Here is a 22,821-nt window from a genome sequence, read left to right on the forward strand (position 1 = left end):
TGTAAATGTAAAACATTTACTTTAACAGTATAGATTGTGTTTCATGGACCATCTTCCATTGTGTAATGTGTGGAGAGTGCTGCGCAAACCACTGTGATATCATTGTGTTGTCAATAGCGTTTACTGTAGCTCTAGAGGATTTTGCATGCATTACGGTATCCCTGTCACAACGTATTACGTTGCCATTTCCTGTTCTGCTTTGCAGGGGTCCCACAGACATGACAGAGCTCTGTGGCCAATTCACTTTGTCATGTGGCCCAGCTGTCTAGACTAGGGAGACTTTGCCCGAGGGATAGAATGCACTGTGGTGTGAGTGTGTATACAGTTTATATCTATTTATGATGTAGAGTGTGTAGTGTGGATACGTGCACACGTACATGCATATTTATGTATAGTACAGTATGTGTGAAACTGACGGTAATCCTTGGCAAACCGCAGCCACCCAACTGACGTCAGTTCCCTAAATTCACCATATACCCCCCTTAAACAATTCTGCTCCCAACCAAACAGCATCGTCACACTTCCCACTGTGACTTACTGTAATGGGAAAAGGCAGCACACATACAGACAGACAGACAAACACACAAACACGCATTCAGGCAAACACACGCACAGGCGGGCACACACACACACACACACACACACACACACACACACACACACACACACACACACACACACACACACACACACACACACACACACACACACACACACACACACACACACACACACACACACACACACACAAACACAGAACCCCCAAAATAGACTGCTGCCTGCGCAAACCCCCAAATCATAGCATGATATCATGATGTGTTCACACCCTCACCAATCATCTTTGATGAAATGCTAAAGTAAACAGTGACCGCCCTGCTGGGCTCTGGAACAGCAGCTCTGGTCACACACTCACACCGTGTCCCGCCAATTTACCACAGCAATCTATTACACATGATGAGACTATTACCAGTTAGGGTGGAGTGGTCCCTGGATCTCTCGAGAAAAGCATTTGACTCAGAGTGTGTGTGTGTGTGTGTGTGTGTGTGTGTGTGTGTGTGTGTGTGTGTCAAGTGTAGCCATGACTTTGTGTGTGCTGCATGTGCAGGCATGCACATGAATTTGAATCTATAACGTGACTGATTTCACAAATGCCTATACAGTAGTATATATACCCCCCTCACACACACATGCACACGCGCACGCACGCACGCACGCACGCACACACACACACACACACACACACACACACACACACACACACACACACACACACACACACACACACACACACACACACACACACACACACACACACACACACACACACACACACACACACACACACACACAGGACTTAGCACAGAGTCTGAATCACACCCAATGGAGATATTCTGAAACAGGTAATAGTAGTGCCAGTACTATTGTGTTTAGTTTGGTCCACTCTGACCTTATACTACCAACCCAACACTGAATCTCCAGCCATAAAAGCTGCTGGAAGTCTAGACTCCACATGATTTGAATACCTTTGCAATGCCTAATATTATTCTGTGGTCTCGAAGGAGCCCATCACTTTTCTGGGGTTGCGTTTTGTTTTACTAAGCAACAAACCCGTAACTGGCAGCCATTTTTCTTCAACCAAAGCTAAACATCAACCTGTTCCTCACTGTAACATATTATATCTAACCTTAACCTACAACAGAGTGAGACTTTTTCCCCCCCAAGACTTTGGACTCTGGGACTTAGCCAGGAAGTGAAACCCCTTCTACAGCAAGAGTCTGCTGGGCTGATCACAGAGTGTGTCTAGCTGCAGGCTGTGCCAATACCAGGGCAGCGTGCATGCGTCTCTGCATTTCTTTTAATACCATCCCAGGGCTCTGATCATTAATCCTGGGGTCATTACTTGGAATGTAACTGCCATAGCTTGTTATGGTGAGCGGAGGGCCCAGCGTTTCTGCAGAGAGGGGAAGGTGGGCATGTTAAATAAGTAGCTTTGAGAGTCAAACTGAGGCCGGGCCACAGTTATAGCCTTGGCACTGCATGCAGTGAGAGACACATGATGGAGAATGAAGAATGGGAGAACAAGAAAGCTCTAAATCCAATGGAAAAGCGAATGTGATGGGATGGCCTGACAGGCCCTTAAAACGCCCCAGGACTAACAAGTCCTCAGAGTCCTCTTAGCGTTGGGTTATTCCCTCTGCCTTGTGCCCTCACAGTCATGTCCTCGTTCTCAACCTCTGCTAAGCCAATATGTTAGGCTAATGACAGGACATCCCCTAACCACACAGCCTTGTCCGCTAGTTTATTTTCCCCTCTCTATAGACCCTCCCTCTCTATCTCTCTGTTTCCTTCTTTCTCCCTCTATGTCCCAGTCTTCATCTGGAGTGTAGAGCTGCCAGTCCATTTTCCCATAAATATGCTGGTGTTCTAATGGTGATTATTCATCCTCTTTAACAGCTCCAACTGTCACATGTCACAGCCAGTGAAAGCCCAGGGTCTTTTGAAGCCCACAGAGCGAGCATGTGTTAAGTGATCAGATCAAAACACACACCAAAAAACACAACGCCATTACAGCACAATGAGTTGGGAGAGAGAAAGGAAATCAAGTGTGGCCTCAGTTCATGATGTGCTACACAACACCCCACTGTAGCAGATCAACTAGGGCTGTAAAAGGTGTGAGGGTGTGTGGCGGGTGTGCATTGCACTCCGTGAAAATGTTCATTCCAGCAGGCACAGACACACGTGCATGAGCAAGCTATCCAGTCAACTCACACACTACTGCACAGCAAAATCCTGAGTGTTGATTTAACTTCTCACAGATGAAGGAACATTCCTTAGATCTTGAGAACCGTTGAATTAATCGACTTCGAACTCGGCACACATCACAGAGGACCTGAGGGAGTGCAGTGCTTGGTGTCAAGTCGGACGGATAGGCAGGTGTCCAGAACCGCCAATCCAACCAATATGCCCATTATATAGGCATATATGGAGATCTGGTTGTCCAGAACTGTCGAGCCATCCAATTTAGTATATCCAGCAGTTAGTCAGTCTGATAGAACCACCAAAGTCAGATAGATACAGAGATCTCCATATACTGTATGGGCATAAAATGGACACAGGCAGACAGATACAGAAATCTCCATGTTTAGGCATAAAAGGGACACATACAGTACAGACAGACGGGTACAACGGGTACTCTGACAATGAGTAAAATGTGTACAATGGGTATCGTACATCGTTACCAACTTTGCATCGTTCCTGAATAGGTGCCCAGTGCCCAACAGCCACGGGTCTATTTTGTCTCAAATAATGCCAAATAGAAACCTTAAACCCAAGTATTTTAAAATGATTCAAACATTTTGCACATTTTGACAAAATACCGGTCAAACTGGTAATTGGTATTCTCTGACTCGGCATTGGACAAAATAATCTGGCATCGGCCAGGCTCTAAATAAAATAACCCACACTGTCCCTCTGTCCTTGCAGAGTGGTTGAGCAACTGTACCATAAAAAAGCGTCTCGTTCAGGGACCATCACTGTTTTCCCATGCAGGCCCTGTATCTCTCTGGTATGTTCCCTATTACCAGTGGTTTACAATGAGTTGAAGTGTTGTATATTCTGTTACAGCTGCGTGCGGAGGCAGTACCGAGGCTCTTTAATAACCCACCCGCCTATTTGTTTTGGATGCAGGTCGGTGTTTATTTAAATATTTATGCAACTCCATTTGTTACAGCGCTATTGAAGCCGCCATGCAAAGTGGTGGTACGGCTGGGCTGTCTGTAGAGGGCTGGCTGCTTTCAGACCACAGTTTTATTGTATGTGTCCTTCACACTCACACTTTGTCTCTCTCTCCCCCCCTTCATATACAGTAGAGTAGAGTCTCCCTTTGCTCCTTCATTCTGAGACCTGAGAGGGTTGCCATTGCAAGATGCCCTCTAACGAGTGAACATAGCTGTAGTGAGGAGGATATCAACACTGGAGATTAGTCTATCATAGAAGTGTGAGAGGAGAGAGCTAAGAGAGGAGGAGGAAAGGGGAGAAAAGAGGAGAGGTATATATCAGATGAGAAAGACTGCAGGCCTCTGCCAGCCAGACCATGACACAACCTGCAAAGAACGAGCAGAAGGAGAAGACGTGTCTTTCCTCAGTGACACCGAGACCCTCTGAAAGGTCCCTGATGAAATCACCCCAATCCAATTTCCAATCCACTCCTGTTTCCCCGTCATATGAACTGCCCCAAGTCCGCTCACTAATCCCCTTTTCTGCTTGATGAACCACATCTCAACCCCAACTCTCCCTCCCTGCTCCTCTTACCTTAACCCCCCAAAAACCACAGCCAACATCCACATGGCCTAATCCCCCCATCATTCATAAGAGCACAGAAGGAATACTTCAAGGACAATATGTGGGACAGATCCGTTCCCTGCAGATTGACCAGCATGCATGTCAGTGAGCAGTTTGTGGGCTCGTCAGTGAGAGCGAGGGACATTTTAAGCTGGTGAATTAAGCTCCCCGCAGACCGCACTCACCCTCCTCAGGGGGCCCTACTATCTCATTATTCCTGCCGTTTATTGTTTTTCTTTCCCTGCTTGGGCCTTCATTACCTTGATAAATTATTGACTTTGCAAGAAAAATTAAACTACATAAATAACTGTATAATGAAAACATTATCCCCTCTTGCAAACCGGCCGCGGCCAATAAAAACTGCCTGACTTCCATCAAGCTGCTTGGGTTAGGATTATGGCAAAAGTATGACTCGTGAGTTCTGCCTGACGTCCCCTCATCAGCTCTCATTTACAGATATACATAAACACATAAGATGCATATGAATATATTTATCATGCTTTCTTTTCTTCCAAATTCAAATTACTCTACAACCCAAGGAACATTGTGTTACGCTCTCAATCCCAAACTCTTTCTTTCATCAGATGCATAGGGTAGTTGAGATCACATCTCTCTTTCTCTCATTTCCTAATAAACAACAACATTAGACCTAATCCCATCCTCCTGACCACAAGCAGACAGAATATGAAAACGACACTTAGAAAGCATGGCCAGATTTGTAGGATAGGTTTCTTAGCTAAAACTAAGAGCGTTCCCTGTGCGCCAGTGGCTAATTTTAGGATTTCGAAGTAAAGCCAATGAGATCATTACTCTGGTAGGGGCTAGTAGAGAACAATGAGAAGGCCCGGGAGGCTCTCAATCCGAAAACACGGTCTGGCTGCCAACAAGAACATTCATTAGGGACAAATAAAGAAAATACTTAAGAGGCTAGTTTTATGTGAACCAATTTGTGGCGTAATTGTGCGAGAGAGACTGAAGCCGACCTCAAAACTCGGGCGAAACGACTTGTTTTCAAAGTCGCCGTTCCGTGGCCTTTCTTGTAAAGGATAATCACATGAAAACAACCGTTAACACTTCTGCAATGGTGTTCCTTAGCAACATGCAAACAAACCCCTTGAGGTGACATAAATGATCGTTCTAGTGTTTGGTTTAGAAAAATTAATCCAAAACACTCTGCAATGTACAGTCTATCCACTAATATGTTTGGCCAGGCAAAATACTGTTAACATAGTCCCATCAAGGCCAGTAAAGTAAATAGGAACATCGACTGTCCTCAAACAGAACAGAACAACTAGTGACACAACCCCCTGCCAAAGCCACACAACTCTAAACAACAAGAGGGACCTTGAGGACATGACACGTCAAGCTCTTCTATTATGACATTGTCATCAGCCACACTGCAGCAGTAGTGCTTTAAGGGGTTACAGTACATTATGACACTTATTGGGAACAATATGTTAATAGAACACAGAACTGAAAATAGAGTGAGCGTTTCTAGTCCAGTCAAGTTTAATCTATGTGCCTGTGTGTAGTAAAATGTAGTGTTTAGTCAAATGTAACCTGTGTAATGTGTACGGTATAATGCTTTATGTTAGCATGTGCAGTGCAAGACAAAACTAAAGAGAAACAGACAATCAAGGTCTTACCTAACAGGACTCAAGACATGCCCAGTAAATGAAACTCAAGAGTTTGTCATATGCAATATATACACTGAAAGTGTAACATACGTACACTGACCAAAGCTAGAATGTTAAAGAGACAGAGTTCAACAGAGTTCTTGCTGCCAAGTGGTGTCCAGGCACTACTGGATGTGAGAAACTGTCTGGGCAGCCCCACATCACCTTGCCCTCACTATCTTCTGGGGAAGAACCATCTGAGCTAGGCTGGTGTTGAGTGTCTCCGTGCATTTGCCCACACATTAACAGGCACCTTCGCAGGAACTGGAGGAAAGTCCCCTCTTGATCACCACCATGCTGTAGCTAGGCTGAATGTGGTATAACAAAACAACACAGCAGCACTCTCTTTAGACCATAAAAGTGCCAGGCATCTGTTCAGAAAGCCAACTGGAAGCAGGGATGACTCGCTATTACAGTTGTTCAGAGAGGAGGCTTTGAACTACCAAAACACACTGAAAATGATTTTCTTTCACTGGATTAGGGTTTATCCTGTTAATTCCCCTGAGGTGAGTTCTGAGGGAAAATCTATATCTCCAGTGGAAAAGTATGATAATCAGTGGGCACAGAAAAGTATTGCTCTGGCCAAGGTATAATCAGGCGGAACAAAAAAAAAATTGCCCACGTATCAATATTATTCCACATCCTATCCAGCATATCGGGCCATTTAATCTCAAAATGGAGGTCCAGCCAAGCAACCTGTCTCTCAACATACAACCTGTTAACTTGATATTTTCCAATTGACCACTTTAATGCATAGTGGGTGAAACATTGTGTGCTTCAGTGTTTTTCAAAGGAGGGCTGAGAGCCAATGCTATACTGGAGCACAAACTAACTTGACATGCCAGGAGTACCAGAATTTCTGTGCTGCAATCTCGCAAGATCACTGTAAAGTTCTGAGGGTTAATTTACTTCTAAGAGGGTAGAAATGGTAAGATTTCAACATTTCTTGCTTACATTTCTATATTTAATGACTACACAATCATCCTCACTGCTTAATGTTCTGAAAAATATTGAATAATACACATCGGCCATAGTGTGCAAGATGTGTGTATAACAACTGTTATCGTAAGACGGATTAAAACTCAGTGTGAAAAGCCTTTACAATGTGAGTGATTGGAAGCCATGTTGTGTTCTTTGGTATGTTTCAAAAAAAGGAACTACGTCAAAACTGTTCAACAATCCAGTGAAGAACAGAATATAGCATTTTATACCAATATTCCAATACCAATTATTTGATTCCTAAAGGATTTGATGCAAGCAGTTCTCAAGGGGCAACAGCATGGAACGTTTTAAAACAAAGACAAACAAAATAATACATGTAAGGGTTGAATTGTTGAGCTCTAACACTCATGATAGGCTGTTGCTTTGCGGCAGGAAACTGGTGATGATGCGGTTCCTATAAGAACCTAATGACGTCTCCTGCAGGTCAACAGTGTACAGCTCCAGTGGCAGTCCAGTTGGCTGGCTGCCTCCGTTGAGCCGGGGCCAACCTTGTGTGTTTATTTCCCATGTGTCCCTACGAATGGCGGCTCAAACACATGTGTTGACTCCAACTGGCAAACAACCTGTACATCTCCCCTCTGTTTACCTAAATAGACGACTGACGGCTGAAAAATAAAACGTCTGCTGCGTTGATTACCAACCCCCTTAAAGTCCCCGGAGAAATTATACTCCGCACATAACCCCCGCAACTAAAATGAACCTTGTCATATATCTAGACATTTATTTGGAGTCATGTTAAAACAAACACATTAGAGCTACCGAGTGAAATGCCAAATTACAATTTAGCAAAAAGAAAAAACAACCAACAAAAGGAAATACTTTCTCAGTACCCGATCCAGAAAGGGAAAAATGAGCTGGACCATTTAAATTCATTTCTTACAACAACACAATTCATTTCTCAGGGCAATTATCAATTTGCCTGCAAAACTTCCTCCGTCAGTGCTGATGAGATTAAAGCCCATCAGGACACAATGCCCATTTCTCATCTCTTGTCCCATCAGGTTTACCCCTGCAGTAAATCATTAGGCCTTATTGATTCAATCCAAGCTAAACAGCAGGATCAGATGTCCTGAGGTAAACACGCCACTATCACAAATACATTCATAAAGATCCATCAGACGACTAGCCGCCACCAACGGCTTAGGAGATGAAATGCATCCCCTGCTGACAAAAGAAAAGACCCAGAAAATAATTTTATATGTCCAGCAAACATTCAACAAAGCATAAACATCACAGGAAAACATGATAATCTAATAACTAAGTCATATCGAAGGTCTGACCTCAGCCAAAGTCTTTTACATAATAGCCAGCCCAGACCAGAGCATGCTCCGCTCCCGCCATCAGCCGCTCCGCCCAACTGTTAAAACATCCAGCCCCTTATTCAGTGTGCTGCACAGCACACATGGTAAAGCAATTAATAAATCATCTTTAGAGAGCCTAATTCCAATCATAACATGTTGGATGTCAGCAGCTCTTCTCAGGACGTGACTGCAGGGATGGTTTTACAAGGGAAAAATCCACCCTAAACACCAAATACACGGTATCCCCATAACCTTGGATAGTTCACAACTACAACTGTTCCCATTCCCATTTATTCCTTTGAATAGGAGTTGTTTGTGCTCACCAGTATTCAGTGTTCACTGAACTGTGTGCAATCAAGGGAGTAACACGCATGTGAATTCTGCTTTAGGGTGGATATAAACATTGAGGGTCTCACCGTTTTCTCCTTCCATTTGATTCTCTGGGACCACTGCCTTTCAGTCAACTAGCTTATACCAGAGGGAGGGCTAAATATCAGGATATATAAACCCATATTATTAAGTATGTATATATATATATATATATATATTAAATATCTCCCTCATCACAACCTGCCAAACCTGGAAAATATGAGGACTTCACTGTTCTATTCATCACTCTCCAATTAATCACAGGAAGTCTGGATTATTAAGACAATTGAGTGTAGCGGAATATCAGTATAATTCTATATATCAAGTATCGCTGCAATCCACTGACCCCGCAGGACATGGGGACTTTGCATTTTTCACTCACTATATTTCCCAGCACTTCTTATGCCATAAAGTCATCACCATCACATTATATGGGAATAAAATTGTCAATTAATCACAGGAAGGATGGATTCCTATGATGAGAAGGAAGTGGAGTTGGAGAATGGATTGAGACTGCAGCCAGTTCCCGCTGCTGAGGGGAGCTGCAGTCCGTCATGACGGTGCCTCCACTGTGGGGAGGCTCGTCGCTTGGCTGTAATTAGAACCACCAGGGCCTAAATGCCTCGGCCCTCTCCTTATTCTGATTGCTCTCGGAAACAATTTGTAACCTTTTTTTGTTACATCTGTTCCGGCAGTGCTGCGGCAAAGAGATGCTATTCATTTAACTGCTGCGAGAATTTAAATTTCAATGTGTGGGTTTTTATTTTGAAATCTAAGAACACATGGTAGAAACACCTAGTAACCAAAGGCTTGTTTACCCTTTACCAGGAAAATATTTGGTGTAGAAAGTGCTCAAGAATGACTGAGTATATGTTTCTAATGAACTAATGCAAGCCAATAATGAGATGCCATATAGGAACATGCCCAACATTAAACACTCCATTACGCACACAACTCCAGTCCAGATGTGCTGTCCATTTAACATTTCATCACGAGACATGGTAAGCGAGTGTGTGTTTATTTGTGTGTGTGCATGCGCTGATTGTGAAACTAACAACTGTCTCATAGTCAGACAGATGCGCACACAGTTGCAGATGACCATACCAATAGAGAACCATACAGGAGGAGAGAATGACTAACAAAAAACAAGACAAGCAAACAAAAGGTTAAGATGGAAAAAGGCAGCTGGCAGATAGGAGGCCATGTAGATTGATAACCACAGTGTACTCTAGTTGTAATAGACTTTAGCAGAGTGTTGGTGATGGGCTGCAGCCTGCTGGAGCTTGAGTGTGCACTCTGTGGGAGCCAGGGGGACTGTTTACTGACGGTCCTTAATGAGCGAGCACACTGTCGAGATGTGAGTAAGCAAAGATGCTGTGGTATGGAAAAGCCATTAGTGTAGATTAGATGAATCAAGGAGCATAGGGGGAAACGAAGGAAAAAGGCACTGTGACCTTTTCGACTGCAAGTTTTTAAAGAGAACCAAAAAGAACCTTAATGGGTTTTTTAGGACTCCAAAAATGTCATAGGAGCATTTCGCCTGTCAAAACAACTTTATGACAAAAGGGCAACGTCATAGATATATGCTGATATTTATAGCTACAGTATGACTTCACCCAAAACAGGGACTCATCACTCCAGTTGGGAACACATTTCCCACTGACTTGAAAGAAAGTAAACCATCCTTTGCTTATTTCCCCTGACTCTTTGCTGCAATCGCTTGGCAGAGCATCTTTCGACCATGAAAGCGTTTAGAAGACCTGGAGTCTAAACACCGTGACATTCAAACAGTAGAGACTGGGGAGGCCTTTCTTCTTTCTTTTTTTTCTCTTCTAAAATACTGCAACTAATTCAGTTTCCCCAACGTGAAGCCCAGCCAAGATATTCCATTGAATCACATCAATTAAATATCAATAGGGAAACATGAGGGAGAAAGGGGGGTATTACGTTTATACTGTATGGGTATTAAATGAAAACCATTGCTGCAGTGAATTAGGCCTGTGTTGTGTCACGGACAGCTCCTAAACAGAGTGACTGCTTCAGCAGTCCTCCCAGGTATGAGTGTGAGAATGAATGTGTGTATGCATGTGTGTGTGTGTGTGTGTGTGTGAGTGTGTGTGTGTGTGTGTGTGTGTGTGTGTGTGTGTGTGTGTGTGTGTGTGTGTGTGTGTGTGTGTGTGTGTGTGTGTGTGTGTGTGTGTGTGTGTGTGTGTAAGGGCTTCCCCTAGACTTACTTGTGTCAGGTCCAACACTATCACAGACAGGTTCCTCAAACTGACAAGAACAACATTAGAAGTGCTTATTGCATTGCACGCACACGCTCTATGACTTGACTCCTGTCCTGACCTGGCCTGCAACCACTGCAAATAACCCCAGGACCTATGGGAATAACGGGCGTATGTGTTTAACAGCGTGTTCAAGACTATAAACCAGGCAGTCACATCCCTGACAAGGTTCTGAACCGCAGCCATCCTCTCTTCTTCAATGTCCTTCTCCTCTCCTGTTTCTCCAATCTGTCCATCCTGAGCCCCAAAGGGTTCAGAGTTTCCAACTTAGAAACAGCAAGACACTGCGCTGGAAAATACACCGGAGAGGATCTAACAGAGGACCAAAGCAATGGTGTGCTTGTGCATGTGTGAGTGTGTGTATGTATTTGTGCATGCACAGATCTGTGTGTGTGCAAGGTCCTACATGTACCAGCATGTGTGTGTATGTGTGTGTGCGCGCGCGCGTGTGTGTATGTGTGTATGTGTGCGCGCGTACACGTGTGTGTGTGTGTGTGTGTGTGTGTGTGTGTGTGTGTGTGTTCTGAGGAGGGGGGTCCCAGAAAGCGGAAAACTGGCATAGAGGAAGGGTCTGGACAGCCAAGCCACTCATCTATTCTGGGCATCTGGAACCCAGAGAGCCACGGTAATACAGAGGAGGAAAACAGAGCAGGGATGCCTGGAGATGCGGTGTCCTCCAAGGCACAGGGTCACCCAGGTGTCAGGTCGCCACAGTATGTTATGTAACAACATAGTAACATGGATTAATTACATAGTAACAAGGTTAAATACTGTAGCCTGTTATTATTTCACTATTGAAATCAGAGATGCCTCTTGCACAGACACTGTGGCAACGGAGAGTCCAAGCTGCCACACGCTATAATCACAATGTGATCGGAGATTTCTAAGGAACAAATGATATTAGTATACTCAACCTTATACAGGGGTCCTCAAATAAAAATCTTGAGGGTCCACAAATATTTTTTTGAAACAGGTCCGGATCCGGGAAAAAATAAATTAATTAATATATATATATATATATATATATATATATATATATATACAGTATATGCAGTAATGGTCTATCTCAGTTTCTTTCTTTATTAACCCATTTGTAGCCGATCCCGAGAATACTCGTGAAAAATACTCGAGTATTTAGAGTGCCGATCCCGAGGATACTCGCAAAATATACTGTATTTACAGTAAAGCTGGCAAGCTTACCGTATGGTCCGTTGGAAAATCCTGGCACGGATGGACTCGCCGATTCATCATCATCGCGGATCCACGTGCACACAATAGTGATTCCTTTATTTAACATGGAGGCCGACGGTCTATCTCATCTTTAATGTCCATTTTCTCCAAAAAACACTTTTGAAGCCAAGGATGGCATTGGATTCTCGCTATAATGACACAAGTTGAAAGGCAACGATCCTCCATTACTGCACCCGCATGTGACGATGATCACTTGGTGAATGACGTCATGACGTCAAAAAGGAAATGTTTGCGCAATCGACTTCTGGCCTTCAAAATAAGAGACTGGCCACGGACGGAGCCTGCGAGCGTCAGTCTGTACATTTTAACCCGTTCATGTCTGGAGCACAAAATGAGTTAAAAGGGTCTTAGGTCCTTAAATTATGACTCATCTGGCCTGGGGAGTCCTCCAAAATCATTTGGGGACCTCACTTGACTGAAGAGCAACAACCATTGAAGGGAGAACAGAATGTAGTAAATCAAAGTAGAGCAGAGATATTTTGCGCTAGTGTTTGTTGCTCTGGTTTCTTTTAACAAACTGGGATAATCTTCGAATAATTGTCTCCACCAGCCGAAGGCTGAGGGAGAGTATGTTTTCCCCTCCGTCCGTGTGTCCGTCCGTGCGTGCGTCCGTCCGTGCGTGCGTCCGTCCGTGCGCCCTCGCAGTTTGTGAGCACCTAATCTCAGTCGCCGTTTGCCCGGTTGCTGCCAAAGTGAGCACACACATTCCCTGGATGCCAATCTAGAACCTCTGCCCTAAATATTTCAAATGGGCCACCTAGTGGCCGATGTTCGCAAAACACATTTCTGTGCACTACTCTTACAGATTTTGTCCAAAAATCCTACAAATCGGTAGGCAGTATCTCGACAGTCATGTGATCGACACAGATCTGTCCGATTTTGCATATTGCATCCTGATTGGCTAAGATTGGCTTCCAAAGTTTGTAGGATTGAGCCGTTTTGACCAAAATGCCTCAAATCACAAACGCAAAGTGCAATTATCATGAAATCGCGCACACACGTTCCCACTAGGCCGAGGAAGAAATGCCACTTAATTTCTTTTAAATCAGCCTCATGGTGGCGCTATAACAGGCCGATTTGTGGTTTTACCTATAACTCCACCGATCAGTTTCAAACTTTGTAAGCGCACTCCCTAGAGGCTAAGGATAAACCTTTGCCCTGCATTTTTCACATCAGCCTTTTATAGCGCCACCTTTGGGCCGACATATGTAAAACACATTTTTGGATATTACTCCTTGAGATTTTATGCAAAAATCACGCAAATCGGTACACAGTATCTCTATAGTCATGTGATCAAGTCCGATCAGTCTGATATTTCATATTCCATCCTGATTGGCTAATATTAGCTTCCAAATTTTGCAGGATTGCTCCGCTTTTGAACAAAATGCCTCAAATCATCAACGCAGCTTGCGATTACCGTGAAATTTGCCACACATATTCCCCCTAGGTCAAGGAACAAATGCTACCTTTTTCACATTGGCCTGTTATAGCGCCACCATTAGGTAGACTTTAGCAAAACACATTTTTGGAACACAATGCTTCAAATCATGCATGCAGCGTCCGATTGCCATGAAAGATCTAAGGTGAGGAACATATGCCACCCTTTTTACATTGGCCTATTATACAGTAACACCACCAGTACGCACGGCCTGGTGGAGACCTGTGCTCGGAAGAGCACTGCTTCTAGTTTATGCTTGTGTCGCAACGTGAATATCGATCTGAAAACAAGATGTCGTGCGTCGGAGACAAAGCGTCTCGTAGCTCACTCCTGTATCGAGTAGGCTACTGCGTGCGGCTCGCAGCAAGCTTTGCTCGCTGCATATCCATGCAGAAAGAGAGAGGCGGCGGAGGCACGTCTCGACAAACTCTCTGGAGAGAAGATTATAATCCTGCAAACGTATTCACGTTGATGTTGTTGTGCGTGAATGAAACCCACTGATTTATAGTTGTTGCACTGTTGCAGGCTGCAGTTCCGAAAGCTTCCGTGGTCTGTGGAATTAACTCTAGTGACCCAGGTGCAACCTATCAGCCATAATACTCTGTGGCCGTCATCAGCCAATCAGCGCGTCGTTGTCTCTCTCTCTCTCACACACACACACAGCGCATGAAATGAAGTGAATGAAAACGGAAACGAAACGTGGAGTTTTTTTTTAACTATAATTCGTCCTGTGTCTGGTCGGCGGTGCCTCGCGGTCCGGACATGGACCGCGGTCCGCCAATTGAGGACCCCTATAGAACCTAATCTGAAGACAAGACAGATTCAAAATGTAACCCCTATGGTGCTGTTTCAAAGTAGAACTCTACAGTATGTTAGATTGATGCCATGCCATGTTATTGTAAGTTTGTGTTTAAGGATATATTGACAGTTTGGGTTTAATGAGCATACCTGTGACAGTCTTGGTTTTGACCGGGCTGCTGGCGTAGTCTGAGGCCTGATTGGATGGCTGTTTGGCCAATGGCGTGCTCCCCACAGACACTTCATCCTCTCGCCGCTTGGCCATTGGCACTGCCATGGGAACTGCCCCTGGAGCCTGCAATGACATCATAGCATGACTAAGTAAGCACCCATGAGGTCATGGGGAAGGTGGCAAGAAATGTTCTTTTGAACATTATAAACAAATAAATGAAACAGAAAACGTTATCATAATGTTTTAAATGTTTTATGTATTTTGCAGCTGTTAAAGCAGTTAGTACTTTAAGTAGGTAAAATACTTTAAGTAGTTAAATTACTTGGAGAGAAAAAACAAAGGGGGGGTTGCATATTCATTCAGAGACTCAACTGTTTCCTGATTTTCATGCAGTAACTAGGGATGCACCAATGTGGAACTTTTTGTATTGATAACGATAATATTTGTCAGTTTCTTTCACTTTCTCTTTAAAAAGGCTTGTGCGCTGTTGAGTGGAGCTCAGCTGTTTCAAAGCAAAATGTTAGAAAGTCAAATGCTCAAGCAATGCTCATTGGCAAACAATACAGACCAAGTTCCAAGTACTGAATACTGAAGTCAAAGTCAATTCAAGTCTTCTTTTTTGTTGTTCTTCAGAGAATAGAGCAAGTCAGAAGTCATCACATTTGGAAATCAAGTCACGTGACTCAAGTCTTTGACCTCTACATTCTATTTTTTTTATTATCAATCTACAATTGATTCAAACTTAAACTGACTGATCAGGAAACATCGGGCACAGTTAAATGGCAGAGAGAGAGAGAGGGAGGGGGGGTTGGGGTATGGTGGTCTCCAAGAGCAACAGGAGTCTGTGATGGCTGTGTGTGTTTGTTTTGAGGGGCCGCCTGCACCGCTGGTACAGCACGCACGTATACACACGCACACGCACACACGCACACACACACACACACACACACACACACACACACACACACACACACTCTCTGACTGGCAGTGAGACCTCTAAAAACAGGATGTAATATTGGTCTCTGAAATGAGGGAATACCCCTGGCATAAACTAGCAGCAGTACAAATCTGTGATGCAGCTGCGCAAGGCCACACCAAGGCCTCATGCAACAAGGCTAACCACCAACTGGAGGTGCTGTAGGGTGACCACACGCTGATCATTGTTGCTGTCTCAACGCTGCACAGTAAACACGTCAGGGTTAGTTTTACATGGAGAGTGTACAAATGTACGGGCCCATTTGGTTACATTTGTATACTCTCAGAGTTTGTCCACCCTAACTGTCAATTTAGGGTCCCTGTCCATGTCTCCTGGTCTGGCTGAAATCTGAAATCCTCAGAAAAATCCTCCCTGTTCAATGCATGTCGTGGATTTCTCACCCCAAAATGTCCCTAAAGCCTTGATGTCATCAGTATATGCCCATATACTGTATGGGCATGCAAATTACTATACCTGACAAAATACTTCAAAAACATGAAGGATGTCCACAATTATAACACCAGAGGAGGCAGCGCCACAGACCATGTTCAACCCAGAGTTGACTCAAACAAATGGTGTAGCTGCATTGGGAACTCCCTATATGGTTATGGCTGACTCATGGTGATGGTGACATGAGTGTGATGTCAGAGGTCCATCCACACGCACACCCGCCCTTAAAGGAGTAGGTCCAAAAAAGACAGGTGCTAACCGCTCCTACGCCTGGCTTTGTGTGTAAGAGCATGGAATGAGCACGGAACTCCATTTATGGAGATAACTAACGTCACAGCCTGAACAGCCCATACAAGGAGATATTCACACGTGTCTCAATTGCTTGATTACCCCCATTGATTACGGATGGAGACACAAATGCATTTATGTCTCATAAATCAATAGGGCAAATTTAATATAATCAATTAAAGTTTCTATGGGGTGAGTCATCGATAGAAAAAAGTCATTTTGGGGGTAAACTACTCCTTTAACACATTTTTAATCTAGGATGTATAAGTATAATATATCTTAGATCCTCCAGAAATATCCCAACGGAAGCACCAAATGCATCACGTTAAAACCAAAACACTCCTTTCACTTCCTCCTTGACAGGACCCACGTGGTGTTGGAAATGCTGGAGCCTTTGTTTTGTATCACTCAATGTCCCTGAAACTTACACACTGACCAATGCATAAATGCATGCATTTTGTGAGGCTCTCATTGGCGTTTGGCATGTGAAGTCACACCCTGGCCAAGTTGCATGTCCTGCATCAAACCTGGATTATGTAAGTGCATGTCTGAACAACAGATTTTGGTTTTAAAACACTAGAGTATATGAATGCCTTGGAGATATGCAGAGCACAGGAAACTGCCAAGATTATGGGTAAGCTTCAAAAAGACATTAACCAAACAAAAAACAAGATTTTTTGGAGCTGGTCTTTAAAACAAAGGATTTTACTGTGTTAGAACTGTTGTCGTAAAAAAAAAAAATGGGTCCCCCAAAATTAGTATTCAAATCTGCTTGCTGTATTATAACGCCAACTCTGCCGTCAGAAATCAATAACACATGTGAATAAAATTATTCAACTGCAGTAGAAGCTTAAAGCTAATAGGACCCTCTCAGGGAGAAAAAGTATTAAACAAAACCAGAAAACACTACACTAGTGGAAACACAATACTTGCTATGCTCATGGTCACAAAATACACATGCATTCACAAGCTATTATACAGTGTACACATATGCACATGTGAAAAAATTACAAATACTATAAAAGCATGCTTGCAATGCTCAGATACTGTATAGACATACAATATGAAGAGTTTGATGGTTCATGTGTTATTTGACAAAATAAAATTCATAAAGGCTTAAAAAAATGGATCAGACTAAATATTATACATTTCGACTTGCACTGTACACTTCGTGGAAAATATCGTTGTTGTCGGGTGGAAACCTTGTATGTCCAAAAAATAGTGAAATAGTGAAAATAGCTGATCTACAAGCACACAAGATCTGCTTGTAGATCTGCTATTTTCACTAGTTTTGTGCGACAGTCTTGTATGATGAAGCTTTACGAAAAAACGTACCAATTTGAAACTTGGAGATACAAGGTTTCTGCCCGACAGTGACAATACGGGCTTGGCCCACAATCTAATATTCATGCAAAGAGCAGGTACACCAAGTGAACAAATGACCATCATTCATTCCTATTGGATGACATAATGTGAGCTAACTCCCTGTACCATACACGCACACGTGCGTGTGCACGCACACAAGCACAGACGCGACAAGCCTCACAACTTCTCTCCTCTCTCTTCTCCTCTTACCCCTGCCCCGCATCCCTCCCTCATCACTCCATTCCACATTCTTTCCTCTTTTCTCCTTACTTTCCCTTAGCTCTATTTCTTTTCACCTCTTCTCTTCCATTCTTTTCCCTCTCCTCTCCCATCCTTAACCTTAATTCATCTACCCTCTTCTCACCTCCTCTCCCCACCTCCTCCCCTGCCTCCTCTTCACAAAAAACTTGACAAAGTTGTCAATGCTTACCCTTTCAGCATTACATTTTAAGATTTCACTTTACCCGACCTCATCTCATACCTCCACTACTCATGTCCTCATCAGCCAGAGATCAGCTCCTCTGTCCTTCACTGGCTGCAGTCTGGCCTTCATTTCAAGGCGTTGCCTAAACTAGATAGGCCTTGAAAAGGAGCCCTGACATGGGCTGTGTGCGCACACACAGACAGCATATACACACAAACGTGCATGTTGTCCACACACACAGAGATGCGCACGCGCGCACGCACGCACGCACGCACGCACGCACGCACGCACAAATACACACACACACACACACACACACACACACACACACACACACACACACACACACACACACACACACACACACACACACACACACACACACACACACACACACACACACACACACACACACACAACCTCTCCATGACAGACAGTCGTATGTATCCTTCACCCTGGCAGCAGTTCAACTAATAACATGTGCTTCCCTGCACAGCTAGGACCCCCAGTGACCCCTAAGGCAGAGCTCAAGCAGGGCCCAGGGCTGCACTCCCCTGTCTACCTACTGCAATTAACTCTCTCTGTCTCTGTGTCTGCCAGCTTCACTCATGCACTAAAAATGGCCAATGTACACACCTACATACATTACGCACGCATGCACGCACGCACACACACACACACACACACAGCCCCTCCAAACTGTGGGAGGCATGAAACAGATGAGTTTGCTGAAAGCAGCAACATTAAAAGTATTACAATATGATACTTTCATTTACTAAAGCATGTATTTATAGAGCAGAACTACATGGAGAGAACCTGCACTATGTCCCAAGCAATCAGCGTGTGTGTGTGTGTGTGTGTGTGTGTGTGTGTGTGTGTGTGTGTGTGTGTGTGTGTGTGTGTGTGTGTGTGTGTGTGTGTGTGTGTGTGTGTGTGCGACTGTGCGTGCATGTGTGTGTGTGCTTGTGTGTGTGCATGCACACAGTGCATTCAATGTCCATAACCATCACCATGACCCCTGTCAAATAAATAGAGAGAGACTGGATGGAAGACAGGGAGCAGAACACATGGAAAAAGGTAGCCGTGAGGGAGGGAATGAGGGAGGGAATTGGAGAGAGAGAAAGAAAGAAAGAGAGAGAAAGACACAGAGAGAGAGAGAGAGAGAGAGAGAAGCAGAGGGAGAGAGAGAAGCAGAGGGAGATAGAGAAGAAAAGGGAAGGAGGAAGAAAGGTAATAAGAGAGAGAGAGAAAAGGTAGGGAGTGAGAGACAGAGAAAGTGAGTGAGGAGGACATGAGAGAGAGAAAGACAGACTACAGGAGGAAGAGATGACAGACAGACAGACAGACAGTGTAGAAAGGGACAGAGACATCCTGATGAGAGGGGGTTTGATTTATGAGAGGACCTGCAAGTCACGGGAGTAGAAAGATGGAGATAGAGAACCCATGGAGATAACCAGGAGGAGAGGAGAAAAGATGACACAGCGTTTGAAGCTCCACAAACAATTGTTAAGGAGCACCCACCAACCTATGTTTTTCTAATCGTACATCTACAGTATATGTGACAATAACATCTCCTGAATCTCTTGAATATCCAACCTGGTGCTGTTGCCTGTTGCTTCCTCTGTGTGGCTGGTGTAGAAGCCACGTGCAGAACACTGGGTCCACATTGACAGCTATACCCTGGACACTAACCAGCAACACAGCACCTACAGAGAGAGAGAGAGAGAGGGGGGGGGGAGGTTATTAGAAGGTTCATTTGACAATATCACTAAATGCACAAGCAGTATTTTTTTATTACACTTTTTTCCCCTTTTCCCAAATTAAATGTATCGTCCCCATTGAGTTGATCCAACTTTTAGTTCCCTAAAAGTTGCAGCTGCCCATCTCCAGTGGCTCCAACTTTCTCATATATCTCAGCTTTTAGCAAACGAACTGACGTCAGGCATTGGCAGGCACAAACAACAAGCTATCAAATGCCTAATCAAAGTCAATTTAATCACACAAGGGGCTTTTGTGTGACAGCCAACTCCGCATCACGTTTGTCAATATCGAACTTTGCAGCGCAACAATCGTAAGCCAACGGAACACTGATGAAGTGATGTGGAATTACCAATGCAGAAACTATGTGGCGTGTTAGAAAAGAAATATGCTGTTTTGCTTCGAGATACGACGATATGGATCGACGCAATCCATCGCTTCTAATAACAAGTAATGGAGAGTGACTTGAACAAATCTCCTCAGATTGGGTGTCTTACAGTTACCCTGCATCCTAATGACCCGCCTGTGGGTATCGGGCCTGTTCCTGCTTTCACAGTGACGAGGGGGGGAGCGCCACAGTTTGTTTCATTTGCGCCGTTCAAAGTAATGTTGCGCCAAGCCAAGAATAACATTTTCTTTTGATAGATTTCTATGAAACTTGAGATGTACTCTGGGGTTTTGGTTTACTCTTAAATAATAATCTTTACCAACAATAAGCGGGGGCCTGAGGTAATGCATTAGGATCCTATCAATAATGACTCCCATGCCTTGAGGATTAGAGCAGGGTCCCTGGCGTGCGGTGGAATGTCCCGGCATGGCCATGGGAGGACGTTTCGGCTCTACCGGGACTTTCAGAAGGTTTTACGGGGCTTTAGAAGAAGAAGGCCTGGTCTTCTGTTTCAAGCCCTGTGGCCATGCAGCAGAGGTGTGTGTGTGTGTGTGTGTGTGTGTGTGTGTGTGTGTGTGTATCACCTCTGACAGGGCTTGATTGCACTGCACCACCAAGGACACCTAACGGTTCCCTGACGGCATTGACGTAGCATAAGCTCTATTATTCTCCTACTCTTTCTCTGACACACGCACACAGACTCTTGCACGCACGCACGCACGCACGCACGCACGCACACGCACACGCACACGCACACGCACACGCACACACACACACACACACACACTTTTGTTACACCAGCTCTCCAGCTTGGCACAGTTCTCTCCCTCCTCCATCATTCCCTGTGAACAATGCAAATAAAACGGCCCTAATTTGCTCCACTTTTACAACGCTGTGTGATTTGTAGCCCCTGAGCCTCAGTACATGTGTGGTGTGAAACGTGTCTATGTTTCTGCATGAGTGTGTGTGCGCTCGTGCACACGCATGCGAGTGTAAATGGTGTGAAATATGTGCATAAGTGTGTGGGTGTTGGATGTGTTACGTAGTATGTGTATCAATGCATGTACTGTGTGTGTGTGTGTGTGTGTGTGTGTGTGTGTGTGTGTGTGTGTGTGTGTGTGTGTGTGTGTGTGTGCGCGTGCGTGCGTGCGTGCGTGCGTGCGTGCGTGCGTGCGTGCGTGTGTGTGTGTGAGTGTTGCTGTGGCCGTTGTACTGTACTGTATGAACACACAGAGTTGCTAAGCATTATTCTCCAGATGCTGTTTCATCTCGTGCCACTCATGTTGTAACACTGATTACTGAATCCAATCTGATGAGCGGGACACTTTATTTCTCATTGGATGAAGTCAAACTGACTGGCATAGCTCTCAATGCGCCCTCCCTCCCCTGCTCTAGTTCTTTTTTTCTTTTCCTTCCACCCCTTCATTCCTCAATATTCTCTCCGTCTCTCTCCACCTCCAGCCCTCCATACTCTCCCACCATCTCCTCGCCTACAGTACCATTCCCTCTTTTTCCCCTCCTTCAATTCCTCCAAATTTTCTCCATCCACTCCCCGCCCCTGTCTTGCCTACTCAAACTCCTCATCATCTTCCTTTCCATCTCCCTTGCTATCTGTCTCTCTGCCCCAATCTCTCTCCTCTCCCCATTTCTCTCCACATCCTTCGCTCACTTCTCCACAATACCCCACCCTTCAACTCCAAGCCATTCCCCTCTCTTCCCTCATCTGTCTCTTTCCCCTCCATCCCTCCCTCCTACTGAGGAGGGAATCATAACCTCAACCCTGTGGCTTGAACTCCTACACCACACTGTGGCTGCTTAATAGGCCTTGGCTGTGGCTACGGCACAGGGGCCCCAGTATGATTTCTTCTTTTTTTTTTAAACCATAGCCCAACACGGCAATGAACAGCGCAGGACCTGGTTGGGAATGGGCTGAGCAGCGAATATCTATTTGATAGATTCAGTCTAAATAGTGTTCTCGTGAGTCACACCTACAACGCAGCAAGCTCAGCATAAATGAGTCACAGCGTAATAATACAATAATATTTACATGAGTGAGTGAGTTATTACTGAGGTAAATTGGATGGGGGGGGGGGTAGGATATAAAATGCATAATTGCAGATAACTGTTGAGTCTGTAGCTGCCAGGCTGTGGTTATTTAAGCATTGTAGCCTTATTCTGCAAAGCGAGGCAATAGTAAATAATTGAGTATAGTTAAATGATGTATTAGTAATTAAGGAGGGTAAGTCAATAAGTGTTAATATCCAACAATGAGTCAAATCATAAGGTGAATAAATAAAGTTATGCAGGCGGAGTCAGTGGTGGTATTTTGAGTGTACTGACAGCTGGTTTCATCTAGATGGATGTTTGTTTGCCTTCTGCTAATGACGGCAGCCATTACCTAGCAGACACATGTCAACACTATGCAAAAAACCTCCCGCTATGTGTGATCATCTCGGAGAAATGATCCTCAAAACAGCAACAAGGTTTTTTCTTTGTCGCCTCTTTCTTTCTCCCTCTATCATTCTGCCTGCTTGGCTTC

At 44.4% G+C, this 22,821-nt stretch overlaps 1 protein-coding gene across 1 annotated transcript in view; it reads right to left on the minus strand.

Moving 5' to 3' along the window:
* vps13b (vacuolar protein sorting 13 homolog B) overlaps positions 1-22,821 on the minus strand; it is a 495,502-nt gene that overhangs the window by 283,198 nt on the left and 189,483 nt on the right. Inside the window, exons 20-21 of the mRNA XM_080748468.1 lie at positions 19,733-19,842; positions 14,612-14,756 (exon numbers count right to left, since the gene is read on the minus strand). Coding sequence (XP_080604594.1) covers positions 14,612-14,756; positions 19,733-19,842 — 255 coding nt within the window. The remainder of the gene's footprint in view (positions 1-14,611; positions 14,757-19,732; positions 19,843-22,821) is intronic.

The sequence above is a fragment of the Nannobrachium achirus genome, assembly GCF_963921795.1.
Source record: "Nannobrachium achirus genome assembly, chromosome: 2".
NCBI lineage: Eukaryota > Metazoa > Chordata > Actinopteri > Myctophiformes > Myctophidae > Nannobrachium > Nannobrachium achirus.